A 15,312-nucleotide genomic window follows, 5' to 3' on the forward strand; every position below is an offset into this window, starting at 1 on the left:
AAGATTTCCGTGTCCAGAAACAAAAGTCTCTCTACAGCTATGCTCTTGGAGCCAGCACATTTTGAAATCCATGGCAATATTGCTTTCTATGTGTTGCAAGGACAAACAACGTTGCTGTTTTCCAGCTGCTACCTCATGCTATGGAAGTCAAACACATTCACCTACAAACCAAAGCAAAGTGCACTGTCCACATTCACCACATGCATAATGTTTTTCATCTTCAAACACCTTGTAGAGAGGAGGAAATCACATTAATCTTCACAGCACCACTGTGACATAAATACAGAATTATTCCTCACCCTGTAGTGTATTTTATCTACAGATTTTATCTCATAGGACTCTGAATGCAGCTTTTGCACCTTAACACAAGTGAATTCATTAATTAACAAGAAATAGCTACATTAGTCATTATTTATGATGATGTCATGAACGGTCATAAGGTAACCCCCAAAGTTTGCTTCAGACGTGAATTGTGATAGCCGAGTACATTGAGCTAAAAGCTGGCAGTGAAAGGGATCAAAATGGGTCCATTTGTGGTATGTCACAGCATAATCCTGTCTGGAAACTCTGGTCTTTCTAATGTTATGCCCGCCCCAAAAAGTCATGCCCACAAACATATTTACTAGCAAGAGACAAGCTGTCTGACCAACATCTCGGTAAGTGAGTACCATGCTGCTGTGATACCAATGGTCCTTGAAGCAGTCAGAATCTTGGTTTGAATGAATCACCTTGGGATACCTATGGATAACTGTAACAGCACTAAGGGCTGTGACTTCAGGCTCTCTGGTGGGGCTTTTTGGCTGGTAGGAAGATTAACCATCAAGCTCTGTTCTGTACTAGGAATATGTCATCATTACATTATGGGACTCAGTATTGGGAGCCCCAAAGACAGGTCTATGACCATGGGATCCTTAGAGAGGAGCAACAGCTGCTTGGGATCCACACAGAATCCACTTGACTACATGAGGCAAAAGTATCTTTGCCAGTAGGCTGGAGAACTTCAAAAGGAGAGCTTTACTCGTGAAGTTATGTGGGAGGGATAAGGAAGCTCAGGATAGGGCAGGCAGGGATAATGGGAAGAGAAAGGACATAGCAATTCACAAAGCAACTGAGCTGAGGTGTAATTCCTTTGACCATAGAGAATGGCATGTAGAGAAGAAGACTAACATAGGAACTTTTCTTGTAGGAAAGCTCCAAGCTTGTACCACAGAATCAGCACACTCGGATGCCCCTCTGCAGCCTCTAACACATACAGCAGGGGGAATAAACAAGACTTTGAAGACTGTGTGCAGTTACAGGGTTACAAACTCCAGGATAATGGACAGTCAGTGGAATATCTCACACAAGTGGAGTGCTGTGATGAAGGAATACAGGCTCCTTAGAAAGGACAGCAAGAAGAGGAGGAAGGATCTTTCCCTCTCACCTTTTTTTCTGTGAGGGTGCTCAAACATTGGAACAGGCTGCCCAGAGAGGCTGTGGAGTCACAGAGAATCAAAAAGATACTGAAAATGGGAAACCTGCTCTAGGTGGTTATGTTTAAGCAAGATTGGACAGTTGACCAACTATTCTGTGGTCTTGTAGCATTCAGTTCCATTTAGTTTGATTCCTTTTATATTTAAAATACAAATCTAAGGCCTCCCCAGTGAGACATGCATTGCAGCTTTATTCTCGACATACAGCCGCAGTGCAAACCCATTATCTCCAACTGAGTGGTCTCACTGAGGTCAAATTAAGGAAAGCATATTTAGAACTGTGGCCCAGCACAGAAATTTTCCTAACCATGCATTTTACTTCATCTTTGTTTATTCAAAGGATCTCATTTTTATTAAAAGAACTTCCATTTCGTATAGGTCAAAGGATTCACTGATTTGTTTTTTTAATGGCAAAACTTCTCCCAAACTGAAGCTATACTGAAAATTTAAGCAATGTAGATTAAAATAATAGGCAGTATATTTTAAGCTAGAAATCCAATTTATGTTTTTTTAAGTTTCCCAGTGCAGCAACAGTGGCCAACAGACACCTAGTAAACTTCCATTAAAATGTCCTGTATCACAGTTAATACATATAAATACATATCATTGCAGAACTGTAGAATGGCAGAATTTCTATGTATATAGGATGCTCAGCAAAGACTATGTAGACAGAGAAATATTTTATCATGTCTTTCAAATCAGGGAGTGTCTATTGCTTACCATTGTGCTGGTTTCAGCTCGGGTAGAGTTCATTTTCTTCACAGTGGCTGACACCAGGCTATGCTTTAGATTTGAGCTGAACACAGGGCTGATAATATGGAGATGTTTTTATTATTGCTGAGCAGGACTTACAAGAGCCAAGGCCTTTTCTGCTTTTTGTACTGCCCTGCTGGCAAGGAAAGTGGGGGGTGCATGGAAGGCTGGGAGGAGACAGGTGACCCAAACTGACCCAAGGGATATTCCAGACAATGTGAAATCATGCTCAGTGTATAAAGTGTTCAGAGTGATGGCATTTATCTTTCCAGGCCACCATTATGCTTGAAAGGGCCCTGTGCTCCCAGGGATGGGTGAATACCATGCCTGCCCATTGAAGTATGTGAATTAATTCCTCGTTTTGTTTTGCTTTGCTTGTGTGAGCAACTTCTGCTTTTCCTATAAAAGTGTCTTTATTTCAACCCATGAGTTTCATAGCTTTTACCCTTCTGATTCTCTCTCTGATCATCCTGGTGAGGCAGTGAGTGAGGGACTGCCTGGGCCTTGGCTGCTGGCCGGGATTAAACCACTACAACCATGTCTGCATGAATTTTAACATAAAACACACTCTTCCTAAATCCTATTGTCCTGAAACATTTCACCCCTCCATTACTTAGTCAAAAATTATTCTGCACCTGACACCATAAGACATCATAAAACTACCTTCAACCACATCATTTCAGAGTGTTAGGCATGAGGGACCAGGAAGGAATTGACAGCTCACAAGCTCTGAATAACACAAATGGTGAAACATCTACATTAGAAATAGGGATTTCCATAGCACCATTTATCATTTTCTGCTTCTTCTGGTTAGCAGAAGGCGATACACACAGAGCAAGCTTTGGATAGAGTCATCATCGTATCATAGAACTGTTTAGTTTGGAAAAGATCCGAGATGCAAACACAGCTTTGAGAGAAAAAACACTACAGAGCACTTCATGTTAAGAGACCTTTAAGTAACAATTTTACAAAACCAGATTTTGAGTTAGCTGTTTGCTGACAGAAAACGTCTGGTTACATGATATTTCCATAAAAACCATGAAAATTCTGTGCTGGAAAACAGGATGAGAAGGTATGGTGGAAAACAAGACATTTTAAGCAATCACCAAACATAATTGATAATAGAGGGGAAAAATGAAGACAAAGAGTAGACAGTAGCAATTCCAACCAACCTATTACATTTAAGGTTCTAGACTGAAATGTCAATAATAAGCAATAATTTCCCAGTTGTGGTAAACCATTGCAACAGACAGCAAATTGTTAAGGATATTGTGCTTTCATCTCATTTCTGACCATGCAAACAATATGCACTTTTGTGTTGTGTAGAATTCATTGGAGGATCAGGGTCTCCTTTCATAACGTGACTGAGGTCATAACTTCTCCTAGCACGCATCTAGAGTTCCAAGAAAAAAGGGAATGGAAGAAGCACAAAAGAGAAAGAGAACTTCACTCCTTCTTAGGTGAGAAAATGTTAAGAAATGTATGTATGGTAATAATGGGAAAATATTCATAACTTTCTTTTATTATTCTCTGATGCATTTCTCAAAGCAAAACTATACTTCTCTTCAAAAAGGTTGCACTAAGTACTCTAGGTTATCCACCTTATATGCTACAGACATTTCTCAGAAAAAAGAAAACTCAAGAAATACACTAACAGTCTACTACTGTACAACCTAACATATATATTGTTCTAGGGGGGAACCTATCAGTGACCCCATTTCCATTCTTTCACTCCTACATAGCATGAATACATAACTTCCTCAGGAAAAAAGATGACTCCTAGGCAGATTATTAGAGGTTCTCCAGGCATTTGCCCTGGTAAGACAAACTACCAAAACTTAATACACAGCTTAAAACTTAATCACAGCTTCTGAATTTAGACTGAATTTGGTTAGTATTTTAGAAACAACTGTCAGTTTTATTTGTTTTGAAAGATGAAAAATGAATTAGAAGAGCTAAGGGACAGCAAATCTCCCTCCCTATATATCTTTGTAATGATGCATACACTGCTTTGTTTTTTTCTTTCAATTGGATATTCCTCAGCAACAGTCAGAATGCACAAACTTGTATCTGGTCATAAAGTTTTATTAGAATTCTGTTGAAATAACAGAATTGCAAATAAATTATGCTAAATAATGAGGAAGCTAAATGATTCTACACTGAGGCACTGACTTCTTGGCAGCTATTTGTTTAAGTGCCTGAAGGAGTAATTATATTGCCTCTGGAAGTTTAATTTAAAGCAACCAAAATCCTAAGCCGTAAAATTTTAAGCAAATAGCAAGAAGTACATGCAAACTCTCAGGGAAAGGGTGATGTGTAAAACTTCTGATCCATTAACAGAATGTAATGACCATGTTTTAAATATAGTTAAAATATTTCCAAAACGAGCAATTACAGCAACAATTTTTGTTCTTTTAGGTTCTCCTCCTCTCCCTGCTCACACAATGAGTTTTGGGTGCCATTTTTCTCTAAAAATTAAGATAATTTTAAGATGTGACAACCAACATTCCACAACAGGGACACACTATGTCGATATCCAGGAACAAAAAAACATGTTAGCAGGCAAAAAATTTTTCAGGGGAACCATAAAATGCAATTATCATTGTTTCACCATTTATAACTCATAGAGTCCAAGTGGCCTGGGGGAATACTTAATGGAAAACAGCACTCACAACAATAAATTAACAATTATAGAAAGAAGGCAATGCATTCCCAGCTTACTTTTAAGTATGAGAAGTCCTGTCACAAATCCATTTTAGGACTCAATAAGGAAGAATAAACAACAAGGAGAACAACCTCAAGTCTCTGTACACTGACCAATTTCAGTCTCAGATGAATATGAAAGCAATAGTCATATATTCTATAGTTCAGCTATTTCACAGTGAAATGTGTACACAAAAGCAGAATTTCACAATTTAAAGACTGAACTTTTCAATATTCAGAAATGCTTGCTTTTTTACCAGATTTCTTAATTAATATTTTTATTCTTTTGCAAAGTACCTTTGTAGCAGATAAATAACATCAGCTGAAAAAAAAATTCCTACCTGTTTCCTCTTTTCAGGTGGAAGCGATGGATCCCCATCCTACAAATAAACAGATATATTTTATTGGCAGCTTATTTCTGAAAACAGAAACTATATTAATTCTGTGAATCTAATTGTCTAACATGTATTTTAACTAAAATGTTAATTTTTTTAAAATACTGCTGATTAATACCAGTAATACTAATTTCAACTTAAAAAAATTTCTAAAGTTGAAGATTTGTTTACATTTTTAGAACACCAGTTCATTACAAATTTGTGTTGCATTAATTTTCATACTGGTACATTAAGTTGCTGTGGAATAGTAACACCACAGTCAGTTTTTAAATGGAATTATCACTGAAACAAATTTCCTCAGAGCATGCACTGCATTTCTGTGTCTTATATAATAAGCACTGCCTCATCAATGCAGAACAAATGAATAATAATATGGCCAGGGCTGCGCAACTGCAGGACTACTGCAAACAAGTACCTAAACATTTTTACAGCAGCCATTATGGACTTCTTTCCAATTTTTTTTTGAGGTTCACCTTTGTCCCCCAATTATACAGTCTTCATAAAGAACAACCTACAATCAGCTCCCGATACTTCTTTTTCAGAGACTGGTGTCGTTCCCGCAGCTGGTTGGCCATAAGTTTGTACTGGTCTCTTTCTTGCTGACAGGTGTCCAGCTCTTTGGAAAGGATTAGCAATGCCTCCTTCTTACTTTCGAGTTTCCTTTTGCACACCAGATACTGCAGAAAAGAAAAAACCCACACATGTAACAAGCCATTTCTACCCAAGCCACTACTGGGTACAAGAGGCTCAAGTTCTCTGAAAAGCTGGAGGAAGACTGCACAAGATCAAAGTTGACACAAGTCAACTTATTAGTAACAATCATGGGGAAGATATCATGTATAGAAAGCTTGAAATCCATCGGTAAGGTCACATGTTCACCTGACCACAGTGACTTAGAAAAATTTACCAATTTGAGTTTCTCATTCTTTTCCTTATATGCAATAGCATGAGGAACCGTGCAATTTTCCCAGCAACCTTGACAAAGCTGCTAGAAGGAAGAAGCATTTGCAAAATCCCTTTTCTATATGTGTTTACAATACCAGCTCCCAGGTAGCAATCAATTGTTCCAGCTTCACTTCCCACTGCCGTCCTTGTCCCCACTGCCAGCCTTGTCCTCTGGGCTCAGCATCTCAACTGGACACTGAAATGGGACCATGTTACAGCAGAAGGGGCTGCATGAATGATAACCAACATTTACCTTGACTGTGAAATAATTACAGTGTGATGCCCTAACATCATACATAAAAGAAGCTTAATTATGCTGTGATACTACAGGCACAGGCTCATTTGAGGCAAAAAAAAAAGGGCAAATAATGCAAGAATGCCACGAACACCTAAAAGGGGAGGGAAGGCAGAGATGAGCTTTCCCCTGCAGTCATCACTTCTCATGTGAAGGGCTCATGCACTAAGCAAAGCAGAACTCACAAATCTTAGCTGTTCTGCATTAGTCTGATCTGCTTCATTGCCTTTCCCCATTGAAAGGAAGAGTAACGTCCATGTCATCTTCAATGTTACCTATCAGAACTTTCAGGTAACTTTTTTCACTTAACATGATGTTTGATCAGCAGATTCTTATTACCCATCACTTGACACTGCTCATACTAAAGTATGTATTTCTGTTTCTGATGTTACTGACATAAGATGGGGCTCTAAATACTTTCTGAATGTGATCTGCAAGAGACCAAATACCACTGCAGTCATGAAAACAATTTATAGTTTCATTATATCCTCTGACAAGAATACTTCGTCATTATGGGCTCTTGCACAAAGCAAAAACATCAGCACTTCCATACTGTTCAAGTCAGTGCTGTTCTTTGGGACAAAAATCATTCTTTGTATGTACTACTTGCTTGGAATTAACTTTGTTAACCTCAATTTCAAGCCACTAAGAAAAGAAAAACTGAGTTTGGTATACTAGTACAGACAACCTGTTCCAAAAATGGTAAATGCTTAGTTGCAAAAAAGTGAGAAGGAAATGAGAAAAGCAGTTCCAAGAAGGATTTGAACTCTCAAAAAGGACACTTCCACCTTGGATTAATTTTATTTCTGGCAATACTGAAGTTGAAATCCTGCCATAAATTTTCTGGATTATGATGCCTTGGCATCAACAAAGGCAAGTGTACCTATGTACTTATGCCCTTACTGATACCTTACACAAATGTCAAATCCCCGATAAAGGACTGAAAAGTATGAGATGCTAAACTTTAATCTTGTCAGTAAGTGATTATAGTAAACTGCTTCAAACTTGCTTACAGTGAAACATTTGTCAATCTCTCTTCTTTTTTTCCCTGTTTCGTCCCCTATCTAAGTACTTCTAAAATAAGCCTTTGCTAAATTGTTTTTAAATATTAACGATCTGATAGAGTAGTTGCAAATGAAAATAAGTAAAAGCAAACCTCACAATCACTTAAAAAGAAAAACCAACCCAAACAGTCTAAAGCCCTGAACCAAGTACCCTGTCCCTTTAACAGGAAGAATCCCAGGAAGAATGAAGTTGGCCCATCCAGCCAACACCTGTGTGGAGTAGAGCAGCCTATACCATGCACACAATGGGAGTGGAAAGAAGCCAAACTCTTGCCTTATAACACCGACAGTACCTGCAGGTGCCTGCAAGCCTTGCCTCAAGTGCTGCTGGATGAAACCGTGTATGAGAGTCAGGAGTGAACCAAAGCATGTGGATTAGACTGCAAAACCCAGTACTTACCCAGCAGGAAATACAGACCTAGCAGCAAACAAATCTTGCTTCTGCCATGAGTCACAGCTCCCTACAAAGGACACACTCAGAGTATATGAGAAGGCTTCACCTTTTACAGCAGCACTGGCAGGAGCTGGGGAATTCTCCACTACCTATTAGCCTGAGGATAACAAACCGTAAACAGATTGTGGGGACAGTAATGTTTAGGGTCTAAATGACAAGGAATAATGATGTCCTCCTTGTTTAAAATCTGTTTTAACTAGACGAACTATATACTGATGATGTTAGCATCTCTCATCAATGTACTGTTTGGATTTTACTATAAAAATGACCACATAAAAGACTTTTTGAAGTAATTTTTGCCTTTTACACATATTGACTTTCCCAAATAAATAGAATATAACCAGTAATAACGTAATAATTTGTTTCCATGGGCTTATGGTACAAGAAACAATAAAGCCAGAGCATTTCTATGGAATCTGATTATTCAACAGGGCTCTGTTTGCAGTTCCCATTACCATTACTGAAGGAAAACCAAATTTCACGAAGACAGACCTCAAAGAGGTCATTCAATATATTTGTTTCTGAATGTTAAAAAACAATGTAGCAATAATGGCCATAAAATGACCTAACAACTGTATACCAGAAATGGGTTCTAGTCAGGGAAATAACTGAGTCCCATCAGCAATTCCCTTATATGGACAAGTAAGTGCAACAAAATTGTTATGCTGTCAAAAAGAACATAGGAGTGTGACAAGTTGCTTTGGAGCAATGAAAGCAATAAGGCAAATTTTCTGTCTGAAAAAAAAATATTCAGTAGATGCTTCTGGCATTCACTCACGTAGAGACTTCTTCCCCTGCAACTGAAAGAAAGCCCACATCTCAGGTGCTGTCTATAAGTGAGACAAGTAAATTCTGTTACACACTGTAGTTACTATGAAATATTCTTGCTGTTTTTGTTTCTTTTTAATTATTGGTACAAAATATTCTACGAATTTAATAAACAAAGTTAAATGACAATCAGCTGCTATACATTCAATCTAAAAGTTACAATGTACAATTTTTCATATCTGTCTAGTGACTTTTATCTACCAACGTGCCGTTATCTGCAATAAAGTAAATTATAATTGCTACAAGGAAGATCATAATAATTAAAGGAATATATATGACATTCTATATGACTGCCTGAACTGCTTTACAGCCAGATGACTACTTTAGTGAAATTGAGTAAAAAGAGACTGACATTACAGGAGAGTGAAACTGCTCCAAGGTGACCCTCTACATTGAACACTTACTATTTGTCCATTGCTATTTTTAGTAACAAATCTGGGTAGATCTCATTAATGACGCTGTAGACACAGTCTAATAATCTGATGAAGCTGGAACATGGTCAAGGTTTTAGACTTTCTTTTTTTAAACCAACAAACACACTGAATTCCTATCAGTTTTGTTTGGTTTTTTTTATTATTTGTACAAATTCGTGGCCTGTACTTTGGTATTTAATGACAATAATGTCATGGAAAACATCTAATTTTCTGAGAGTAGAAGCAGAGATACTATCTCCAATCTGTTCTTTGAAATCACTGTGGATCATACTCTGTCCTCTCTTGACACTTGAGAGCCTTGGGTCCTCAAATGCTGAAGGGCTACTAAATTATATTGGGCCTTGAAACCTATAATCTACCATGCTGAGAAACCGTGAAGTCTACTCACCATCTTTTAACAAGAGATCCAATTGCTACCAAACTGCCTTAAGTTTTATCAAATTTCTCCTGACTGTACTCTTGGAGACAACTTTGCTGTAGAAACTGAAGGGTCCCAAAATGCATTGCAATCTCACAATTTGGGATGCTTGTTGACTGTGTTTCTATAATATTGCTCCCCTTGACTTCAGATTAAACTGTTAACTTATCTGAAAGAGTCAAGCACTCAGACACCCAGAGAAATACACAATTACTGGCCATTTGCTTGCCATCTCACTTCCTGATATGATTTATCTCTGATAAAACCTGAAATAATGCAGTGACCTTGGTTTTATCCCACCATATCAACTCTGCTTTTCCTGCTGCCCAGCTCTAGCTTCACTGGCTGCCTCCCGGCTGCTGAAACACAAAGCAGGCTGGTATCATTCACTGATGATAGAAGTGATATAAGCAGCTCCTCAGAACACCATGTCTTGTCTTGATGACAATACTACACCACATCATATTCACTGGCCATTTAGGAATACCACAATTTAGTAGTTAACACTACTGTGTGACGTAGCCCAGCTCTCAGAAGTTCTGTATGCTGTGCATCAGATAATATTATTAATTTCTCTCTGTTTCACAACATCTCTGCAGGTCTCTTAGCCAACCTGAAACATGGAAACATGAAAAGCAAACACTTGTTTTGTTGCCCAAAAGTCCAGCATGCAGGCCTTCACAGCACTCTTTCACAGCTCCAGAGAATTTTGGAGCACAGTAAATCACAATGCCAGCTCTTTTAGCATTTTTATTTCATTTTCCAAATGTCAAAGTCATTACAATGCCAACCCAACCAACCAGAGACCTCAGAGTATCTGCTCCACTTTGTCCTTCCCTACAGCCCCTGCATTTGTCCACATTAAGAAATGCTCTTAAACTAGTGGCTCCAAATCCTGTTGGGCCCCTCATAGGGAGCTTGGCAAATTACATTTCATGCTTTGTTTGAGAAGGAAACATGACAGAACATTACACAGATAAAATGAACATGAAAATCTCACCAGTTTTCCTTCCTTTTCTCTCTTGTCCACATAAAAAATTGCGCAACCAATGGGAAAGGTATCCTCTGTTAATTATAAGCAGGTTAGATATTTCTTCAGAACTCATGTCTGGAAATCATGTTGAAATCTAGCTATTTCAACTAGAACTACTGCTCAACAGTTCGGTAAGTCCAAAATTACTAGGCAAGGGAGCTCAGGAGACAAGCACAACACCTCCCTCTGTCCTGCTGAAGACCATACACAGTCAATAACCAAGAAATAGCTTCTTCTGAATAAAAAATTGAATGGAAATTACATCTCTTCGAACTAACTTTAGGAGGCACAGTTCACATATGAATAGCTGTAAACAGCATACACTAAACACTCTAATGGGTGGGAGGTGACAAAAGAAAGAGAAGCATTTTGTCATCGGATTTAATTCTAGAAGTAGGCAAATCTGAGGGACCTTGAAGATCATCTAGCTCCAAATCTACTGCCATAGTCAGGAACACCTTCATCTAGACCAGGTTGCTCAGACTCCCATCCAAACTGGCCTTGAACAACTCCAGGGATGGGGATGAGGAATGGAATGAACTCTTGGGATAGTATTTTGAGATTTATGAAGATCACTGGTTTATGGAGGACTTGGGCCACCAGTAAGAAAGTTCTTGCTACAGTCCCTTATGTCAAACCAGCAGTTATTGACGAGGTCTTCACCCTACAACTCTACACCAGTTTTTAAATACTCTAAACATAGGTCACTGAGTGACAAAAGTTAGATGTAAACCAAGAGTCCAAGCAGAAAAATTCCATGGTAGCTCAACAGAGTAATTCATCTTTCATATATCTATATATGCATCTCCATACACCATCACCAATACATTACCTTAGCTAGAGAACAGGTAAAATTTATTTTAGGATTCTTGCTCCTGAGTGAGTTCTTCTGCATCCAGCTTGTGAGACTATCAATGGAAATAATGACTCTTTTATGCTCCTTCAGTGTTTGCTAAGTTGGCTTTATCCCAGTATTCCTACCGACGTCATCCTATTCAGTTAGTTTAAAGAATGCTCAAGGAACATGTGGTGCAAAGATTGTTCAGAGTACCAGGTGCACACTAGGCCTGAAATATGTGTGGCTGTAAAGTAAGTGGAAAAATACATAGATATGGAGGCAAAAGAACAAGCAAGAAGTTAGTGGTGAGCATAATAAAAACAGAGGAAGATCTGTGAAAGGGTAGAGAGCAAAAGACACTGAAATGGAACCAAAGACAAAAGGAAAAAGAAGAGTAAATATAGAAAAAGACTGACACAGACAAAAAAAATATTTTTATTCTAATGAAAATGAAAAGGCAACCTACAAAAATGAATGCTGTGTGTACAAGTGTTTGTGCATAAGGACCAAATCCTTACCACTTTTCTTAACACCTGTAGCACCATAGTTTTAAAAGTTACAGTTGCTTTGACAAGTGTATCAATTACTCCTACCTTTCAAACCCGGAGGATTTGACTTATGCAAATGAAAAAGCATGTGACCACAGATCTGAATCCACCAGTTTCTGGTCTTTTACACCAAGATTTTTAACCTCATCTTATGTTTTAACTGTCTACCACCTGCAATGAGAGAGTTTTTGCTTAGAGCTACCATGTCTTTTCTTGCTTGTGTTACCTCATATTTTGAAAGCATTTCAAGATTTTTATGAAATGCACAGGGGAAAAAAGTACCCAGCAGACACTGAAACTAGGAGGCCTTGAGAAAATCTGTACCACTGAGGGATATGGTAAATATAAAAAATTTATTACAAGTAATTTCAGAAGTTTGAGCCACTTTCTCACAGACCCATTAGGATGTTGGAGTTAATGGGCAAAACACATGGAGTGAATTACAACAGCCAAAGGAAGAGGAAGGCAAAAGAGGAAAACCTGTATCTTGACAGCACATCCTACAGACTTCACCCAGATAAATAGGCTGTAAGCCTGCTGTGGAAACAGAGAGAAAGGAAGGAAAGGTGGAATATAAGTCACTATGCCTCTAATTTTTCCTGAAAAAAATAAATTATATGTATGCCTAAGTGTCTACAAGAATGTATCTTAGCACAGTCATTAAACTTTACTACAATCAAGAAGCCCCTAAACTGAAGTAAGTGTTCAATTTTAGGACTGAGTTTTTAGGTTAAACTATATAAAAAGTAAAAAAGTCCCAAAGTAATTCCAAATTACTTTTTAAAGCAAGGAATAGCAACATTTCCTCTGAACACACCTCATGACCTGTCTCCCATCTGAAATCACCCAAATAAAACTCCATTTGAGAAATGATTCAACAGTGCACAATCAGGATACTACTAAAAGTGCACTTTTCACTTTCTCCTGGACCATTTTGTGCCTTTGGAAGTACTGTGTGCACAGTCTCCAATTCTGAATGTACTGTACTAGCACAGATCTGGGCCATAAAAACCCCCATTGAAGTGCAGTAGTAACAGGAATAGTGACAGGTTCCACACCCTAAACTCAAATATCTTTTTGACAGGCCAGGGACTTAGGCCTTCCATTTAGTTAACATAATGGGAGGAAAAGCCCCCCTGAAAAGAGGGGAATTCATCTGTGTGCATCATAGACAGTAGATTCAGTCAGGTTTATCCAGCCAAATGCTATTTGCACAGTTTTATCTGCTAGCTGTAAGCATTAAAATACCGTTTTTACAATAATGCAATGTAAAAATCAGCATGCCAGCCTACTTCATGAGTTTGGCTAATAAACAGATTTGTCTTCCATAATACCCCTTTAAATGATACTGACTTCAAGTTGGTATGGAGTCTGGTAACTTAACCTATGTGAAAATGTGTACCTGTAAACGATGTGGATGTTTTAATGGGGATGCAGTGGACGATAAAGTTTCTATTCATGTAACTGGAAAACCCTCCACCTGTTGAGGCTCATGGGCATGGTACTATTACATTCTTTTCTCCCATAGTATAAATATCACCATGGGTCTCAAAACCCTTTCATATGTGATCAAGTGAACGAAGAACACAAGGCATACGGCACAGGGGCAGCCCGGTCAAGCAGCTGGGCTGTGCTGCTCCAGGCCCGAGGCCTCGGCCAACCCCGCAGCTCAGGGAATCCTCGGCGGCTTCAACCAGACACAGCAGCAGCAGCAGCGCCTACAACGCGCTCTTCTGCAGCCGCAGGGCGGTCAATACACGGAGAGGTTCGCAGGCCCGGGTTGCCGGTGCTCCGCAGCAGCGCAGGGCCGCGGCAGCAGCCCGGGCAGAGCAGGGCCGGCGGTAGACGTGGCCCACAGCGCAGCCGTGACCGGCGCAGCTCGGCGCAGCTCGGCGCAGCTCGGCGCAGCTCGGCGCAGCTCGGCGCAGCTCGGCGCAGCTCGGCGCAGCTCGGCGCAGCTCGGCGCAGCTCGGCGCAGCTCGGCGCAGCTCGGCGCAGCTCGGCGCCCCCCGCTCCAGCCACTGCCGCCCGCTCGGCCCGGGTCCCCAGCCGGCGGCTGTGCCCCTCTCCGCGGCATTTCCTCGAGGCGCGGGGAGCAGCCGGGCCCGCCCGCCGCTCTGCCTCGGTGCCCGGCGCCCTAGCCCGCGGCCCCCCCGCCGCCTCACCTCGCTCAGCAGCCCCTGCCAGTCGCTCTCGCTACGGTGGGAGCTCATGGCTCCGACGGGCCGCGGCACCGGTGAGCGGCTCCTCCCGGCCCGGCCTTCGCCGAGCAGCCCGCGGGAGAGGCGGGGACTGCGGCCACCTCTGCCGGCTCGCCCTGCCCCCGAGCTGCCGGCGGGACCGGGCCGGGCCGGGGGGCAGAGCGGCTGGGCCCGAGCGGCGTGCGGGAGTGTCTGAGGTGCGTGTCCCAGAGAAGGGTCCTCCTCTCCTTACGTGCGCTCCTGCATAACAGCTTGGCACTGCTGCCATCCCAGGCTCTGGACAGCCAGACTTCCGTGAGGACTGGTCGATGAGGGGAGCGGCAGCAGGGAGGCTTTGCTGTTATATATGTGTGTAACAAAATTACGTACGCATTTCTGTTGTGTGTGTAATGTAAGCCACAGCGGGAGGACAAGGCAACCACTTTCTCAAAACATGACAGTGGAACACTGCCCACTTTGGGCACAGATCTCCGTTGTTGCTCAGTTCACGGAGGTGTAAAATCCTAATGACCCAGGACTTGATCTGGCTTCTTTATTTCCGCGTTGGCACAGACCCTCCTCCATCAGCGCCGAAACCCAAGCACGGCACTCACACAGCGCTCCTCGCCCTTCCTGATGCCTCTGCTCCAGCCGTGCCCTCCGCAATTCCCGTGGGTACAACATCCCCATAGACCAGGTCTACCATGAGGCACATCATGTGCGATCTTTATTGTATTCCTAACACGGCCAGTGTCCCCAGGACTTATGTTTTCCAGGCAGAGTCCAAGCATAACTGCTTGTATTTAAGCAGTTTAATCCACAAGTACTCTTTGTTTTCAATAACACCACAAACAGCACAAAACAACATGATAAAATATGCATGCCTTGTTCCTTACCATAATTTACCCATTGTTAAGACTTGTTTGTGGCTTGGTGTCTAGGCACAATGTCC

General features: G+C 40.9%; 1 protein-coding gene across 4 annotated transcripts in view; it reads right to left on the minus strand.

The window, feature by feature from the left end:
• The window catches only part of CCDC149 (coiled-coil domain containing 149), a 51,374-nt gene extending 36,905 nt beyond the window's left edge, over window positions 1–14,469 (minus strand). For all 4 annotated transcript variants that reach the window (XM_014891495.2, XM_014891493.2, XM_088163229.1 and 1 more), the window contains exons 1-3: window positions 14,346–14,469; window positions 5,839–6,000; window positions 5,270–5,308 (exon numbers count right to left, since the gene is read on the minus strand). In XM_014891495.2, the coding sequence (XP_014746981.1) occupies window positions 5,270–5,308; window positions 5,839–6,000; window positions 14,346–14,393 (249 nt within the window). In that variant the 5' untranslated portion in view covers window positions 14,394–14,469. The remainder of the gene's footprint in view (window positions 1–5,269; window positions 5,309–5,838; window positions 6,001–14,345) is intronic.
• Between the last annotated feature and the right edge of the window lie 843 nt (window positions 14,470–15,312).

Source organism: Sturnus vulgaris, chromosome 4 (assembly GCF_052056855.1).
Source record: "Sturnus vulgaris isolate bStuVul1 chromosome 4, bStuVul1.hap1, whole genome shotgun sequence".
Taxonomy (NCBI): domain Eukaryota; kingdom Metazoa; phylum Chordata; class Aves; order Passeriformes; family Sturnidae; genus Sturnus; species Sturnus vulgaris.